This window comes from Cucurbita pepo, chromosome 10 (assembly GCF_057944985.1).
Source record: "Cucurbita pepo subsp. pepo isolate OVF chromosome 10, ASM5794498v1, whole genome shotgun sequence".
In the NCBI taxonomy this organism is placed as follows: Eukaryota; Viridiplantae; Streptophyta; class Magnoliopsida; order Cucurbitales; family Cucurbitaceae; genus Cucurbita; species Cucurbita pepo.
Genome location: NC_141807.1, coordinates 292020 through 309537, shown reverse-complemented (window position 1 = coordinate 309537; position 17518 = coordinate 292020). Strand labels below are relative to the sequence as shown.

Sequence of the window (17518 nt, the reverse complement as noted above, 5' to 3'; positions counted from 1 at the left end):
GAAATTTAGATTTTTTTAATTTTTTTTTGGTGAGTTCAACAATATTAAAGTAATATTTAATAAAACCAAAATATTTTATACTACTTGTAATGAGTTGTATGGTCCTTTCTAAGAACATATTAAACAAGCTCAAAAAATGAATAATAGTAAAGCATAGAATAATCAATCAGTTTTTATTGAACAAAATATGGGGACCAAACAAAACAACACTCTCAAACGAAAATAATAATTAAAAACACAATGATTATTGAAACTCAACACAATGGGCCTATTTGACATTGGACGCACACAACACAGCTTAACATTAAAGAAGTGGGCTTAAAATTTGGACTGAATCTTGGTGATGGTGGCCTCCTCAACCTGGAAGGCTTTAGCCAGAATGTTGGCCGGAATATCAGGGTTAGACCCAAACACTGCATTTGCAATGGTGATGACGCCCGGGTTCTGGCTGCTGAGAGCGGCGAGAGCCACGGCGGGTCCGTACCCGATGTTCTGTTGGAAGTGAATGAGACCCACCGGAAAAACAAACACATCGCCCTTGTAAAGCACTTTGGTGAAGAGACGATTCTCGGTGTTGGAGGTGACGAAGCCGACGAGGAGTGTGCCTTCGAGGACGGTGAGAATCTCGGTGGCGCGCGGGTGCGTGTGGGGCGGGTTGATCCCCCAGGGAGCATAGTCGACACGAGCCAAGGAGATGCCGAGCGTGTTGAGGCCAGGGATTTGCACCACATTGACAGCCGTCACTCGAGAGCCCACTGGGGTGGACGTGTTGGCTGCTTTGTTAAGCCCACTGAAGAAGAAATCATCCGCAGCCACAAGCTTAGGGTCCTTGCACACCACGCCGTTCACTTTCACTGCCAAAATCATGAGTTACACACCAACCAACCCCATTAACCAAAAATCCAAGATTAAGAACACAATATGAAGAGTACCTGTACTATTGGCATCCGCAACGCAGAAATCTTGAAGAGGGCTTGGATCAGAGGCCATAACAACACAAGAAGTGAGAAGAAGAAGTGGCACAAGGAGAAGGAGCTGAGCAGAAGCCATATTTGTTTTCAAGTCAAGTCTGTGGAATGAAGAAACAGGGGACGCCATGGAGCTGACTTTATAGGTAAATTCAAATTTGTAATCCTGTTTGAGTATTATAAATATTTGATTAAATTAATGTTCTGGATTAGGGATAAGGCGCAGCCGGCTCACCAAATGGAAACCTCCAATTTTGGCTCAACCTATAAAAGCTCAGTTGTTGTATGGTCAATTCAGTTCTAATAGTTAGGTTATATGAATCCATAACCAAAATAATCATGCCTTGAACAAAAATATACATAATAATATAAGGTTAGCATTATATTAAAACGTCTAATTAATATATTATTGCATTACACATTTTTTTAATTTTTTTTTTTTTAATTATTAGCTCACAAATGGCTATAAGATGGGAACAGATGCATATATGTATGTCTGCTGGCCGCCATGTCTGAAGTTTAAGATGCATATGAGAGGGAATTATTTAAGCATTTGAAGCATTTGGTGGGGGACATAATTAATTAGAATCCTTCAAATTCATTTTTACAACAAATAATTGGGCTTGGGCTTGGGCCTGGGCCTGGGCCTTTTACTTTTTACTTCCCTAATTTTCAGCAATAACTCATTTTTATTCTAAAATAATAAAATCATAGGCTGGGTTTCATTTATTAACGTTACTTTTTTCTTTATGCATACATATTTAATTTCTGCACATCTAAAATATAATTACAATAATATTTATTTATTTATATATATATATATATATATATGTAATTATGCCTCTATTATTATTTGATTACTTTATTTAATTAATAGCTTGTTTTTTTTATTAAAAATTTTAGTTTAGCTTTGTAAATTATATAAAATTTTGAAAATTTAGAGATAAAGTTAGAATTTTCATTTTAATTTCAATCCTTTGAGTTTCATTTATTACATAATAATGACACATTATCTTAACAGAGTTGTTGGGGGATTTATTTATTTTATTTGTATTTTTTTGTTGAAAAGAAAAGAAAAGAAAAAAAAAAAAAAAAACAATAATTTTGGGTGGGCTTTTGGAAGGGTCACGCGTTGTCCCCTCCATTTTTATTTTGATTATATTTATATTTATATTTATATATTTATTGGTTTTGTATTAAAACCCACTCTCTTTAAACCTCTCTTCTTCCCTCTCTGTTTGTGTGTCTGTGTTTCTAATCAAGTGTTGAAGCGGAGCATGGGTCTTCCATGGAAGAACGCCAAGGCCAATCCAATCTCCCGGATTGTCTCCGATCTCCAGCCTCCCTCCCTCGTCCTCCAAACCGGATTCCCCACCTCCGTCGTCGATCTCTTCGTCAGGAATCGCCACCGAATCAGGAGACGCTCCTTCAATACGACCAACCACGAACACTGCCCTCTCCACGCCCCGCCTCCCTCTCCCTCCCTCACCCCTCATACTTCCCCCGCCGCTCCACACTCACTCCATGCTCTCCAGCAGGACTCCATGCCGGCTCATGTGGAATTCAGTGTGCTCTGTGGCCGATCGAATGCTAATGCCAATGCCAATGCCCATGCTGCCCATTCAATCTATACCTCTTCGCTGTTCGTTGCGGCGGCAAAGATGTTTGTTGTGGTGATTCTGGTTTTGAGTACTAAAAATCTCGTTCTCGGAATTACTCTCTCCGCTTTCCTGTTGTTTCTCCTCTACTTTTTTGGGAAATTCGCGGCTCCTTTCTTCGATCCCTCTTCGATCCGAAATCGGTTCTTCCGCCGCCGAGGCGGATTGATTGTTCGTGGAGGAGAAGAAGAGGATCCGTCCATGAACTCTGTCTCCAATAACGAAATCCAAATCGTGGAATCCAATTCCGAGAAGGAACAATCAGGTTTGCAACACGAGCGATTTCGAAATTGGGAAAAGGGATTGGGTTGTTGTTTGGATTTGGAAGTGGAAGAGGAGAATGAGGAGGAGCAGCAGGGGCAATTCCAGGTGGGGAAGAATCAGAGAAGCAGGAGCGCGAAGCTGAGAACCAAAATCATAAATAAGTTGATACCGAAGAAGCTACGAAGTGGGAAGAGATTGAAAAGCAACAAGAGCGAGAAGAACAAAACGAAACAAGAAACGGGCAACATGATCATGAGAAGCGAACAAGGCACAGAATGGAGCTGCGAGAAAGAAGATGAAGAGGATTGGCAAGTGTGGAAGCCTGAAGAACAAGAAGAACAAGAAGAACAAGGAGAACAAGAGAGGAATAGGAGTTTGGATCGTGAATTTGTGATCATAATGATCCTTTTGGGGCTTTGTGGTGGCCGATTTCTGGCACTTGTTCTTACAGTTTCTGGGTGTTTCATGCTCAAACTCATCAAAATTCTGAACCAGAAACAGAAATTTGGGTAAAGTAAAGGGTAGTCCACTAATGATTATTTCCTCTTTTTCTTCAAAAAATTGATGGTTTGATGGTGAATGGTGATAGTGATGATGATGGGAGCATATCTTAGAATGGGCACGTTTGCATTCATACTGAACTTATTGTTCCAAACAATATTTAACACTTTCTTACTTATACATAGATGTAGATAACACCACACTTCAATTAATTCTGAGAACCCAACTAGTGTTCATATTTACTTCTCATTTATATTGCTGACCTCATTCTATTTTATTGAATTATTCCATTTGGACGATCGGTCTCAGGAAAGGTAGCTTGTTTGTTTGTGCTCCAATTTGATGATATTCCATCTGTAACCTCATTCTTTGACCACCCTCAACTCATTTCAATTCTTTTTGTTGCCATAACAAAACTATCTTTTTTATGTACTTTATAAAGCATAAATGAAATTGAAATGCCTTTTCATATAATTGCATATCAAATCTTTCCTAATAATATAATAACATGTCTATATTGAATTTTTACGCAACATAGGTTATAAAGTCAAAGCAAATATAAAGTTTAGAATTAAAAGATGCAATTTAAAATAGTGATTTGAGGAATGATAGTGTTTAAGCCACACCTCCACAAGACCATAATGATTTGAAGGAGGTGTTTAACATCATCACCCCCATTACCTTCTTCCTTATTTTATATTCCCCACATTTATATATGCTTTCTAAGATGATCCAGCTTCAGTCTTTATGTGATGGGTTGGAGGTTGGGGCCGAACAAAAAAGTGGGTTAGAGTGGACACATCCATCTCAAGACGGGCGTAGCGTAAAAGTTCAAGTCTTGACTCATTTTGAAAGGACCCATTTTTGGTTTTGGATTTTTGACGTTCATGGGAAAACGGGAAAATGCTGGCATTGTGAATTTGTGAGGCTGAGCTAAGATTTCGATTCCAAAGGAGTGGGTGCTTTTGAACCTCCCGTTCTAATATAAAGCCCCCAATTTGTGTTCTCAAATCTTAGGCTTTCTTTCCTTTTCTTTCTTTCACGGGTCTTTTTACCTTTCGCTCTTAAAGCTCCTTAAGATCTCGTGATAGGGCTGGAGGAGGGCATTATTATAGAAGGCCGAAGTCATCTCGTGGAACCCTTTCTACTATCCTTCTCTTGGGTTTCTCCGTCTCCCTTGCATTCTGCCAAAAAGGTTGGTATCCGGGAGAATCTGGTTATGCTACCTGCAATTTCTTCTCTGTTTCTTAAATGGAGTTAATGCGGGTCGAAAAGGGAATATCTCGGTTTGTTTATTTAATTCTCTTCTGGGTATTGCTCTTGAAACTCGTAAGTGAGTATATTCTATTTTCCCAATGTACTTAACTCTGTAATGTTCTGCTAATTGGGATGCTATGTTTTCATTTGTTCTCTTTTGGATTAATCCTCTTCTGGGTATTCTCTATCTACTTCTCGTCCTTTAATTCATAAATCTTTTGGTTTATGTTCTTAGGTTCAACACTGAATTATTCTTTTCTTTGAACGATATTTCTCTCAGTTTCCAAGATTATGACTAGAAAATGAAATTATAGTCTTTTGGATTTGAGAAGTGATTTGAATGATCTGCCATTGATGAAAATCTAATGATCATGATTTGGCAAGTTAAATGGTGAGGGTGCGTTGCCTGGAGCATCACGTTTGAGAAATATAATTCTGCCTTTAACAGAACTTGTCACATCACATAAAAGTCCTATTCTTTTAACAAGCATGCATGTTTTAAAGAGTTTGGTGAAAAACTTTAAGGCAAGTTAAAGTAATTCTATTCAGTAGTCTAATCCATGAGCAAGAGGTAAAGACGGGAGGCGAAATGTTGAAGTTGTTCATTGTTCCATTATGTTAGTTTTACTGTAGATTAACAAAGGAGGGTTATTTTCTTATAGTAAGAAGATTCCAAGATGGCTTCAAAGACTTTTACTGTAGATTTAAACAAGCCTCTCGTTTTCCAGGTTAGCCTCCTCCCTTTTCTCCTCAATGCATACACTGTTATTTCCTATAAGCTTCACTGTCATTAGTCTTCTTCAAACGGTTCTAACTAATGAAATTTTTGCAGGTTGGCCATCTTGGAGAAGCTTACAATAAATGGGTTCACCAGCCAATTGTTAGCAAGGAGGGCCCTCGGTTCTTTGGAAATGATTTTTTGGAGGTTTTACTTAGATTCTTTCTAATTATATGATATCACACAACCTGAAGTTAGTGTGCATAGATAGATGTGATAGTTGATATATGACTTTCCTGAAATGAGTAATGGGAGGTTTGCCTTTAAATTCTTGTTTCATTAACAGATGTTGACGCGCACAGTATGGTGGGTGATTCCACTTGTTTGGCTGCCAGTGATTTCCTGGTTGGTTTCTGTGTCTTTGTCAAGGGGCCTTACTCCTTCAGATGTGGCTTCATGTTTGGCTGGTGGGGTTTTCATCTGGTCTTTGCTTGAGTACACATTGCACCGCTTTCTTTTCCACATGGAAACAAGAAGCTATTGGTACTCTCTCTCTCTTTCACTCACACACACACAGATGAATGGTGAGTTCAAGGACAGTAATGATGTCACAATCTGTTTCAGGGGAAACACTCTGCATTATCTACTTCATGGTTGTCATCACAAGCATCCAATGGACGGACTCAGACTCGTCTTCCCACCAGCTGCAACAGCTATCTTAAGTGTGCCGGTAAGTTCCAAAAATGGTCACCTCTATATGCCGTCTGGTTGAGTGATCTACATTGTCATATAATTTAAAAGAGGAACCTTAAGGATTGGAACTGGATAATGATTGACCACTGGCCTCAACACTTGGCATGATCAATTAAATAATCTGTGTAATTTTGTGCAATCTAAGTATGTAATCTTATGAAGCTGTGTTTGTGATTTGTGTGTGTCAGTTGTGGGTCGTGATTAGACTTACATCGACTCCAGCAGTAGCTCCTGCTTTGTTCGGAGGTGGTTTGTTGGGATATGTAATGTACGACGTAACTCATTATTACCTGCATCATGGAAAGCCAACCTCAGGATTGTCTCAAAATTTGAAGGTAATGTCTTGGCTTTTCCACGTTTTTGAGTCAGAAGGAATGATTTCTTATGATTGTTATGCGTTGGACAGAGATATCACTTGAACCACCACTTCAGGATTCAAAGCCAAGGATTTGGTATCACTTCTCCATTGTGGGACAGAGCATTTGGAACATATCCTTCTACTAAACCCATTCAGGAAAACAAATGAAGATGTTGGCTGCACAAATATTATCTCATCACTAGATTTTTGTATGGGGTTTGTTCTTCTTTTTTGTACATTAAGCGTTAAGTTCATGCTTTGACAACCGTTATATATATATATATATTTTGGGCGACAGGGTAGCGCCTGCATATCGCCCGCCTTTCTTGAATACTCTATTCTTCTTTCTTCCTTCTGGTTATCAGATGAGGTAAGCTGTTTTCATGTTCATCAACTATGGAGCTATACTTGAATGAGAATTGTGTATTTGCATTTGTAAATTGTGAAGCTGCTATGCTGTCTGTGTCATCTGTTTTCATGCAGAAACAGACACTTTTAAAAGAAGAAAAAACACTAAATCTGAGAGTCCAAAACGAAGAAGCTGAAAGGAGAGAAATAAGAAACTGGTGGCTGATTTATGTGAGAATCCATATTGGTGGGAGAGTAGAACAAAACATTTCTTATAAGAACGTGGAAACCTCTTTACAAAACCGTGAGGCTGGCGCCAATACGTCATGGGTCAAAGTAGACAATACCTACTAGGGATAAGCTTGAGCTGTTACAATTTCTCCTCTGGCACCAATGCTAGTGCTACTGCCAAGGAATGCAAAATCGATTCTCGAGCCTAGTTTTTGTTTTATTTAACAACTTTTGATACCCGAAAATGATCGGTGACGACTCCAAACCTCCTTTCTAAGAAGAAATCTTTCGATATAAGATCTCAGCCACTCTGTAGCATTGGGATGACGTTGGGACTGAGATATTATTTGACTTCTAAAACCATCTTAAGCTGAAAATCTTTTCATTGTTCTGGTTTGAATTCATTTGTTTCTTAGGAGAAAAATCCGAAGGCTCATTCATTCACTGCATCACTTCATAATAGATTTATCAGTATCTTATTGCATTTACGGCCCAAGCAAGTTACAAACTTTTAAAGGTAAGGTAAAAAGTAAACACATCAAATAACTCTAATCAAACCCCCTTTCGGAATATCCAAACCTTAAACTTTCAGAAGTTGGAATAGGTGGAATGCTCTGTTCATGTCTGAAGAAGTTATCAGGATCAACCTTAGTCTTAACTCTCAGCAATCTCCCAAAGTTTTGCTTGAAATACCGAGTTCCCCATCCGATCGCCTCGATGTAGCTCGTGTTGCTGTTCTTTTCGTTGATTCCCAAATCAAGATCTCTGTAATTCACATATGCTTCTCTTGGAAGCTGAGAAACATAAGGTGCCATGTAATTGTAAAGCTTCTTGATCCATTGCAGGTGTCTGTCTTCATTTCCTTCCTTTTGCCATGTAGTTAGGTACTGAATCTTGAAAAGGACTCCTCTTCTGTGAGGAAATGGGATCTGAGTCTCTGAGATTTTGGCCATCATTCCACCATAAGGATTCCATATCATCAATGGGCTTTCTTCTTCATACAACCTTTTCCAGAGCCCTTCAAGACCTGTTTCTGGAATGGGGTCTCTCACGAAATCTGATTTGGCTTTGAAGAAGTTCTTGAAAGTGGATTTTCCTTGGAGAAGCACTTCTGGTGGAGTTCCACTTGGATAACCAGCAATGTAAAGAACTGATTTGATCCAACTTGTTTCTATGCAGTCTTTTCTTGTCAAACCCAATTCAGGAAAGCTCTCTCCCATAATCTTGAGGAGTCTATTTGCATTCCCCAAGAACTGGGCGTTGTAAGCTGTGCTCACAGTTTTCTGACCCTGTTTATCAGTATTAGCAGCCACATTTATAATGACTCTGATGAACAAATCTTCATCTAGCTTATCAGCAACCTGTTGCCATTTGTACAGTATTTTTGTACCGTCTTGTTCTAATGTCTTTGCAACAGTAAAAACAGTCACAATTGATGGAACAGGTACCAAATTTAGCTTCCACCACAGAATGATTCCAAAGCTCCCTCCTCCCCCTCCTCTTATTGCCCAAAACAGGTCCTCTCCCATGGCTTCTCTGTCAAGAATTCTCCCATTTGCATCAACAATCCGAGCATCGACGACGTTGTCAGCGCCGAGGCCATATTTTCGCATCATAGAACCATAAGCACCTCCTGTTATATGACCTCCAACACCCAAGCTTGTGCAAAGGCCAGCTGGGAAGCCATGAACTTTACTTTTCTCAGCAATTCTGTAATAAACTTCTCCAATCGTCGCCCCGGCTTGAACCCAAGCGCTATTACTGTCAATATCGACTTTGACAGATCGGAGTTTGGCGAGATCAAGAATTATGAAAGGTGACTCAATTTGAGACACATAAGAGAGGCCCTCATAGTCATGGCCTCCACTACGAACTCTGAGGTGAATTTTTAGCTGTTTTGAGCAGATAACAGCTGCTTGGACATTGGAATCAAGCAATGGGGTGAAGATGAACAGAGGCTTTGGCACTGAAGCCTCCAAGTACCTCAGATTCTGAGCAGTTGACTGCAGAAGAGTATTAAACGTAGCATTGTTCGGAGCACAAAAAGTTGAGTAAGGGACAGAGAATTGAGAATTCTCATTGAGACATTGAAGGAAACTCTCCTGAAGAGAAGCTGAAGCAACCCAAGTAGAAGATGAAAGCAGAAAGACAAGAAACAGAGAAGACACAAAGGATTTGTACTTGGGATTTATAAACAACACCCTCATGGCTGCTAACAACAAAAGGCTCAATTAGTACCTTGATGTCTGTGGAATGCCAAGAATCAGTGGTTTCTCAAACCAATATATAGGGGAAGTTTCAAGCTTTGGCTATGAAAGTGGTATCAAACGCAAAGTTGAGCTAATACAAACGTCATGAGGTCTGTTCGGATCCTTGCACGCTACATATGCCTCAAGAAGAAAGCAAGACTGATGTAATCCATGTCTTTAAGAAACATCTGCCGCCTTGTGTCTGTTCAAACGTGAAGCAAGAAATGAAAGTGACAGACCTTTTATTTGTGTCGAGTATGAAACTGTAGTTTGAAATACGGGATACTGAGGCAGTTGTACACAATAAAGTCTGAAAACAGGGACCAGATCCTTAAACTGCCATATGAAGATGACGTTGAGTGTATTGGGAAGTTCTTTTGCTGTAAAATTAAGGTTTGGAATTTAATGCAATTCCGCAAGGAGAAGAGTATTGGAGGTTCTTCCATTTCAGAGATTAGCACATTCATTTAAGGACTTACTGTTCTATAGGCTATATTTTTGGGTCTAACACTTGACTTAACATGGGTCAACCATACTTATTAAGGGCATAGTTCATAAATGAAAAGTTTTCCTTTTACAAGATTTCTAATATTGTAAATGAAGGTAAAAATATACAAGGATTCCTTTTGTAAAAGCCCCACGTCCCTATGGCGTGTTACGTAAAGATTTCTACACTCTTGTGAGGAATGTTTTGTTCCCCTCTCCAACCAATGTGATATGTGGGATCTCACAATCTACCCCTCGAGAGTCCAACGTCCTCGCTGGCACAGCGTCCAAGCCCACCGCTAGCAGATATTGTCCCCTTTGACCCGTTACGTATCACTGTTTTCTACCGCTTTATAAGAAATGTTTCGTTTCCCTCTACAACTAACGTGAATCTCACACCGAGTCAGAGTTGGTTTCATTGTATTACTTTGTTGAGTTAGGAAGATCTTAGCAGAATAAAAATGCAGTGCTGGGGTTGAATGATGATGAAGATAAACTTCTCTTTGGGCTAGAAGTTTGGCTTGTATGAACTGATCTAGATAAGGTCGTCATAGTGGGACGATAGGATTTGTGAAGATAACACTCTAAAGTGAACAAGTTTGTTAAGACCCCAAATCAGAATAAGTGGTAGGATAAGGCATCTCTAAAGCACTGCTACTCATTATAATATACTTTCAAGGCATTAAGTGGATGATTACCAACCATTGTCATCTCACTCTGGTGTTTGAAATATCAAAGCTTGAGAACAAAGATTTTGACTTCAATACGTGCTGCTGCTGCTGCTGGTTGGTGTCTTTTCTTTTTCTCCCTCTAGTTGTTCTTCGTTGTGGAACCCCACTCCCTGTAGTCATTCCTTTGTGGGTTTACAAAAGCTGTGGTGTAACCATGATGATGGCCACCATGGTCGGCCTCCAACTTCTTCTACTCCAACTCAAACCAGAAGATTGGAGCTCTGCAGTTAGCAAAATGGCTCAGATTCAGTGAGAAAGAACAAGGAAAACATGGATCTAACTTCATTTTGAAGATGGAGATAGAGATAGGCAAACTAATTATGTTAGTATGTCTTTTAAGCCATACTACCATGAATCTTTGGTAGCTTGTTTTCAAACACAGTCACACCAACAATCCGCGCAACGCATCGGAGATTAAACTGCCTTCGAAATCGTGGCCGCCGCCGCTTCTGATTCTTAGTGAAGGCCGGAGGTTTTGGCGCAAATGAGAGTGAATTGAACATGGGATTCGCGTAATGGGGCGATAATGAATGTGGGTTTCGGGCCGGCATTGATGGGTATGTGTTATTTACAGAGATGATTGATTCTACTTCGCCGGCGACAACAGTAGCATCTTTTTTTCCTTGTTGGCTTTTCTTTGGCTATACGTGTTCGCTAAAGCTGCTGCTTCTTTCAATTCATTTTTGGGACCCTTAAAAAAAGCCAACTTTTGGGTTTATTTATTGTCACCTATTCCATTTAATAATAACTTTACCAATTCCCCTTTAAACACTTGCAGCAGAACGCAGCCTTACACACATGAGCAGCAACAACCCACGATATGATGCCTTAATTGATTGCCAAATTTTCAATCTTTTCAGCCAACCACCGCCCCGGGAGAGACAGAGGAGGACAGAAAAGTCAAGTTTTTATGCACCAAAACTCGACTCCAATGGCGACTGATTTCCATAACTTTTATTACTTTCATTAACAAATCTTCATACAAACGTAAAGAGAAATATGGTACGAACTGTAAATGCATATATCTATAAATCTTGGTTTCCATCAGAAAAACCGAAACAATCAGCTTTTTCAATTCTAATAACCCTGTGGTTCTCGCATCACATTACAATGCAATGCAAGTAAAATAATAATGTAGATAACCGACACCAAATCCTAGGACCATCTCATTGCTTACTTGAAAGAGTTGGAATACTCTGTTCATTCCAGAAGAAATTCTCTGGATCCACAGCCGTCTTCACCTTCACCAGCCTATCGAAATTCTCCCCGAAGTATTTCAATCCATAAACCTTCCCATCCTCGAAGCTGTTCTTGTCGTTGTTGTTGGTGCCAATGTCCAAATCTCTGTAGTTCAGGAAGGATTGTCTTGGATTCTTCGACACAAAGGGGGTCATGTAACTGTACAGCCTTCTTATTTGCTTCACAAACTCCTGGTCTGCCTCCGGCCCTGGTTCGTTCCAGTTCACTGAGTACTGGATCTTGTACAGATTTCCTGCTCGGTGAGGGAATGGGGTCGCTGTAGATGGAATTTCGCTCATCTTTCCGCCATAGGGGTTGAAAACAAGCCCTGTTTTGCCGATTTCGATCATCTTCTTGTACAACCAATCCAACCCATCTCTGGAAATGGGTGTCTGAACGTAATCCGATTTCCTTCTGAGAAACCCTGATGAATCGAGATTGCGGTCGAGTAGAGCTTTCGGTGAAGTTCCGTTATCGAAATTACCCCACCAAAGAACAGAGTCGATCCAACTAAGTTCGATACAGTTCTCTTTCTGCAACCCCAATTCGGGGAATTCTTTTGCCAACAAGGAAACGACTTCTTCCGATTTCCCGAGGAACAAGGCCACGACTGAGGCTCTGACTGTTCGAGTCCCCTTCTTCACTTTACTGGAAACTGGCTGTAAGAGTAGCCTCATGAACAGATTCTCGTCGGTGGACGGAGCCACTTCTTGCCATCTGACCACCAAGTCAGCGGCGTTCTGTTCCAGGGTTCTTTCCACGCGGAAGACGGTGACCGTCTCCGGCACTGGAACCAGCCGGATTTTGTAGGCGAGGACGACCCCAAAACTGGCTCCTCCGCCGCCGCTAATAGCCCAGAAAAGATCCTCCCCCATGGACTTGGAATCGAGGATTCTGCCCTTCACATCGACAATCCGAGCATCGAGAATTTGGTCAACGGAGAGTCCGTACTTCCGGAGCATGTTGCCGTAGCCGCCGCCGCTAATATGTCCGCCAACGCCGACAGTTGGACAAATCCCAGCCGGGTAGCCTAGAACCTTACTCTTCTCCCAAATTCCATAGTACACTTCTCCGAGTGTGGCTCCAGCTTGAACCCACGCCGATTTGTCGGCAACATCGACGGTAACCGCGCGAAGATTGGACATATCGAGAACGATGAACTCAACATCGGAAACATAGGAGATACCCTCATAATCGTGGCCCCCACTTCGGATTTTGAGTTGAATGCCGAGCTTCTTGGAGCAAATGACAGCGGATTGGACATGGGATTCGGTGAATGGAGTGACGATTATCACAGGCTTGGGCGCTGAGGAAGTGTTGAAACGGGCGTTTCGGATATAAGCCCGAAGAACCGAAGTGTAAGAAGCATTTTGGCGAGAGAAGACTATGTCGGAGAGTCCATGAGAGGTGTCGGAGTCGGATTGGAAGCAGTGGAGAAATTGGGTGTAGACGGAATCTGCGGCGGCGGAGGGAGGCGAGAATCGGAGAAGGATAAGGAAGAGAAGGAGAGGAAGAAGACGAGACATAGTTGGGTGGAAGTTGGAGTTGGTGTTATTCATTTGATTTGCATTATGGAACATCGTGGCTTTATATGCAAAATGCAACTCGGCTTCCTCCTCAAATTTTCCTGGTTTGACCATCAAAACTCTTTAATTATTAATAAATAATAAAGTTTATTAATTTAACTATTAATACTTCCAACTTATGTCAATCATTATTAGGTGGTTTATTTAATAAATTCCGCCCACATGATAATTAAATTAAAAACATTGGGCTATTTACAGTCGTAAAATAATGCCGGCAAAGGCGGCATCATATGCGGACAGTCAATGTTTTATCCTACGTTAATTTTCAAATTAGGTTGTCGCAAAATCGTAATCAAATGGATATTTAATTATTTACATTATAGAAAGAAAAAAATCTTAATTACTTTTAATTTGCGAGCAAACAAGTTGTGGTTTCTTGAAAAGTCTAAAATAGTTAATGACCTGATAAGATTTTAGAAATTTAAAACTGAAATTAAATTTGGAAATAAAAATATGAAAATATTTAATGAAGAATCCAAGAAATAATAAAATTCATACTAAACGCGTTTTCCCTTTTTACGCATAATAGTGGGCTAATAATTTGTATTTGGATTAATATGTAAATTATAAATTAACAAAACTAAATAAATGAAGATGAGATTTAGGGGAAAGGGAAGGGCAATTGTGGAAGTGAGTATAATAATGGTGGGGTTTGTTGGAAGTTTAGCATATTTTAAAGTTGAATTATAAAATTGGAAGTATGCCTGTCCCTGTCGACTCACATGTCTACCTTTGTCGTGCCACATTGTTCTTCCCATTTTAAATTAAAAAAAAGTAAAGAAAAATGATGTGAATGGAATATGTGCGTATAATTTGACCGGACAAAGAAGGGGAGAAAAATCTGAATGTTAATTAATGAACAATAAAATATCTTTGCTATGAACGTGAAGGACTTGTGTAATTTGGTTGTGTAATTTGGTTGGGACTGCATCAACCTAACCCACCTCCCTACCCACAAAATCCCCTTTCAAAAATTACACATTTTGAAGACTAAATAGATATAAATTTTGGAAGGAGGTGGCTAAAATGATTTGTGTTCAAAAGTCAACTTTCAAATAAATTAAAAAAAAAAGTTGACTTTTGACTTTTCGGATGCCTGCTTTTCCTATTTTCAAAGACAAAAACTTCAATAATTTCAAAATTTTCAAGTTTTTTTTTTTTTTTACATTATAAATAAATAAATAAATATTTTGGAAATTTTAAAATCAAACCTTTTCTTGTGATGATTTGTTTTGAAGTTTAGTGGTTAATATTTAATTGAAATAAAATGTTACTTATATTTATTAAAATTGGTTGAGTCAAGATCATCTAGATTTTGCACGTCTCGTTTTAATATAAAACATAAAAGGCATTGAGGATTCCTAAAATGTCCCAATAATTGGTTCGATAATATATAATATTTAAAAAAATATATATATATATGGCACGTGTTAGTTTTGTTGGCGGTTGGACCCGGTCGAAAGCACGTGACGGGTGGGAAATGAAGTTGCCAATCTGGAGGTGAAAATTCGGACGCGTTTACGAGTCACGGAAGCGGAGGAGGCTTCCGACATCGTCCATTCAAAACACGGCAATAACATCTCACCAAAAAACGATAAATGTTTCAAAAGTCAAACATGCCTCCACTACCCTAAACCCTATCCATATCCCATCCACTTTACATTAAAAATTCATAAATAATAAATAAATTATTGCACAAAATAAGAAAAATCATATAAAATAACCCTCTTTTTTTTTTTTTTTTTTTTTTAATTGTTGCATTTAACATTTTTAATCTCTAAAAAGAATTTAAAAATATGTTTAGTGCTAGTATTAGAAACTGTTTATCTAGGGTTTTAACTGTTCACAGGCAATATTATTTCAAGAAACCAACGGTAATCTAGTTGTCGGATATTTGAAACAAACTTACAATATCTAGTTACCAACACAATTAACAGTAATTAGTGGGACAATTAAGCTTAATTGCTCAAATCCCAGATATAATACGAGAACGAACCCCAGAATAACGGAAAAGGGACGTTTTTGCATTTTAGTGTAGTAGAAGATGGATCACTCAGCCAAGCAGATATTCACACATCAAAGCCTCTCAGCTCTGCCATTACAATCATATGCTGCAGCAGATGGAATGCTCTGTTCATATCTGAAGAAGTTGCCCGGATCCACCATGGTCTTCACCTCCACCAATCTGTCGAAGTTTCCCTTGAAATACTTTCTTCCCCAGTGGCTCGCCTCCCAATAGCTTGCGTTGCCGTTTCCATTCACGCCCAAATCCACGTCTCTGTAGTTCAAATATGCACTTCTAGGCGATTTTGAAACATGGGGTGTCATGTACTCGTAAAGCTCTCTGATCAGCCCCACGTTCTTGTCTGCAGCCTCCTCGCCTTCTTCTTTCCATGTCACTGAGTACTGTATTTTGTATCTGTTCCCTGCTCTGTGCGGAAATGGGGTTTCGCTCTCTGCAATTTCACTCATTTTCCCACCGTATGGGTTGAAGGTCAGCGCTGGTCTTTTCAGTTCCATCATTTTCCTCATCATTCCTTCCAGATCTGCCTTGGAGATTGGCTCTTGAACGTAGTCCGATTTCTTCTTCAAGAACTTTTCGGAGTTGGGTTGCCTTTCGAGCAAGACATTTAGAGGAGTCCCAGTGGGGTAGTTGGACCAGAACAGAACAGACTCGATCCAGCTCATTTCTAGACAATCCTCGGCCTTCACACCCAATTCTGGAAGTGTTTCAGACATTAAGGAAAACAGCTTCTGGGCACTTCCTAGGAACAAGGAGATGAACTTGGCTTTTGCTGTCTTTTGGGTTTTTTTATTTACAGGAAGAATCACCACTCTTATGAACAGATTTTCATCAATTTTGTCAGCAACTTCCTGCCATTTGTACAACATATCTACAGCACCTTCCTCCATGGTTTTCTCCATTCTAAAAACGGAGACAGTTTCAGGTAAAGGAACAAGCTTAAACTTCCATGAAACTATGACACCAAAACTAGCTCCACCTCCTCCTCTAATTGCCCAAAACAGATCTTCCCCCATCGATTCCCTATCTAAAACCCTACCATTAGAATCAACAATCAGAGCATCAACTACATTGTCCACAGAAACCCCAAATTTCCTCATCAAATTACCGTACCCGGCGCCGCTGAGATGGCCTCCAACTCCAACCGTGGGGCAAACCCCAGCTGGGAATCCGTGGATCTTGCTCTTCTCTGCAATTTTGAAGTAAACTTCGCCCAGGGTTGCTCCCGAGTCCACCCACGCACTCCCGTCCTCAATGTCGACAGCTACAGATCGAAGATTGAACATATCGAGGATCACAAAAGGGGAATCGGAGACATAAGAGAGGCCGTCGTAATCATGGCCACCACTTCGGATTCTGAGTTCTAGGGCGTGGATTCTGCAACAGAGAATGGAGGCTTGAATGTGGGAGACATGGGTCGGGGCGACGATGAACAAGGGCTTAGGGGTAGTGGGGGAGGCGAACCTTAGATTCCGGATGTAAGAGTTCAAGACAGGGGAGTAAGATGGGTTGTCGGGGAAGAAGGTAACTTCAGAGATTGGGGAAGCTGATGGCGAAGAATGGTCGGAAAGGCAGCTGAGAAGGGTGTGATGAGAAGCCGCCGCCATTGAAGGGAGAATGAGAAGAAGGGTTGTAAGGATTGGGATTAATAATGAAGTTGGAATCTCCATGGGCGATCGAGGATGAGCTAAAATTGAAATGGCGTGGGGAGGAAGAGGATGAAAAAAAAGGCATTCTCATTGACCATTGGAGGTTCGTTCTCTTAACTTCCAAGGTTGAGTAATACAGCTAATACCTCTGTTCTTGAAGGTTAAGTTGAACAGCTCATGAAGTTATTTAATTTTTATATACATAAAATTCAAATTATTGGAGGAATAAATTATAATAATAAAATTATATGAATATAATTATGATTTTCAGATGAGATATTTTTAGGTAGTTGTGAATCTAATGGCCTATATTTATCTCTCAGTATTTATAGGATAAATTAAAATACTTCATTTTTATGTGTAAAAATTAGATCTCCATACGATGATTTAAGATCCCGATGATTTATGTAGTTGACACTGACAAGAGTTCCTTGACCCGGATAGACCCCCGCCAAGGAAATTCCTTACTTGTTGTGGCACGGAGGTGACGAGCAGGTAG

General features: G+C 39.9%; 6 protein-coding genes across 7 annotated transcripts; 2 read left to right on the top strand and 4 right to left on the bottom strand.

The window, feature by feature from the left end:
- Positions 1-154: 154 nt before the first annotated feature.
- Positions 155-1108, bottom strand: LOC111803173 (putative germin-like protein 2-1). Its single transcript, XM_087127363.1, has 2 exons — positions 933-1108; positions 155-854 (listed from the first exon to the last, which is right to left on the bottom strand). Exons 1-2 carry the CDS (start codon positions 1096-1098, stop codon positions 319-321), a joined length of 702 nt encoding a protein of 233 aa, XP_086983489.1. The 5' UTR covers positions 1099-1108; the 3' UTR covers positions 155-318.
- Positions 1109-2093: 985 nt separating this feature from the next.
- Positions 2094-3934, top strand: LOC111803652 (uncharacterized). The gene has a single exon (XM_023688162.2). The coding sequence runs from the start codon at positions 2246-2248 to the stop codon at positions 3401-3403; it is 1158 nt and encodes a 385-aa protein (XP_023543930.1). The 5' UTR covers positions 2094-2245; the 3' UTR covers positions 3404-3934.
- Positions 3935-4198: 264 nt separating this feature from the next.
- On the top strand, positions 4199-6808 carry LOC111804121 (dihydroceramide fatty acyl 2-hydroxylase FAH1). 2 transcript variants are annotated; one of them, XM_023688819.2, is made up of 7 exons: positions 4199-4586; positions 5311-5376; positions 5481-5573; positions 5713-5909; positions 5991-6096; positions 6308-6454; positions 6526-6808. In XM_023688819.2, the coding sequence occupies exons 2-7, from the start codon at positions 5326-5328 to the stop codon at positions 6643-6645; spliced, it is 714 nt and encodes a 237-aa protein (XP_023544587.1). In that variant the 5' UTR covers positions 4199-4586; positions 5311-5325; the 3' UTR covers positions 6646-6808. The 2 variants fall into 2 exon arrangements, with proteins under 2 accessions (XP_023544587.1, XP_023544588.1); XM_023688820.2 differs by lacking the exon at positions 4199-4586 and adding an exon at positions 4594-4720.
- A 701-nt stretch (positions 6809-7509) lies between these two features.
- LOC111804116 (monolignol oxidoreductase AtBBE-like 15) lies at positions 7510-9619 on the bottom strand. Its single transcript, XM_023688812.2, has one exon. It carries the CDS (start codon positions 9261-9263, stop codon positions 7605-7607), a length of 1659 nt encoding a protein of 552 aa, XP_023544580.1. The 5' UTR covers positions 9264-9619; the 3' UTR covers positions 7510-7604.
- Positions 9620-10419: 800 nt separating this feature from the next.
- LOC111804122 (berberine bridge enzyme-like 21) lies at positions 10420-13329 on the bottom strand. The gene is made up of 2 exons (XM_023688821.2): positions 11700-13329; positions 10420-10743 (listed from the first exon to the last, which is right to left on the bottom strand). The coding sequence occupies exons 1-2, from the start codon at positions 13318-13320 to the stop codon at positions 10655-10657; spliced, it is 1710 nt and encodes a 569-aa protein (XP_023544589.2). The 5' UTR covers positions 13321-13329; the 3' UTR covers positions 10420-10654.
- Positions 13330-15125: 1796 nt separating this feature from the next.
- On the bottom strand, positions 15126-17187 carry LOC111804118 (berberine bridge enzyme-like 8). Its single transcript, XM_023688817.2, has one exon. It carries the CDS (start codon positions 17038-17040, stop codon positions 15424-15426), a length of 1617 nt encoding a protein of 538 aa, XP_023544585.1. The 5' UTR covers positions 17041-17187; the 3' UTR covers positions 15126-15423.
- Positions 17188-17518: the final 331 nt, after the last annotated feature.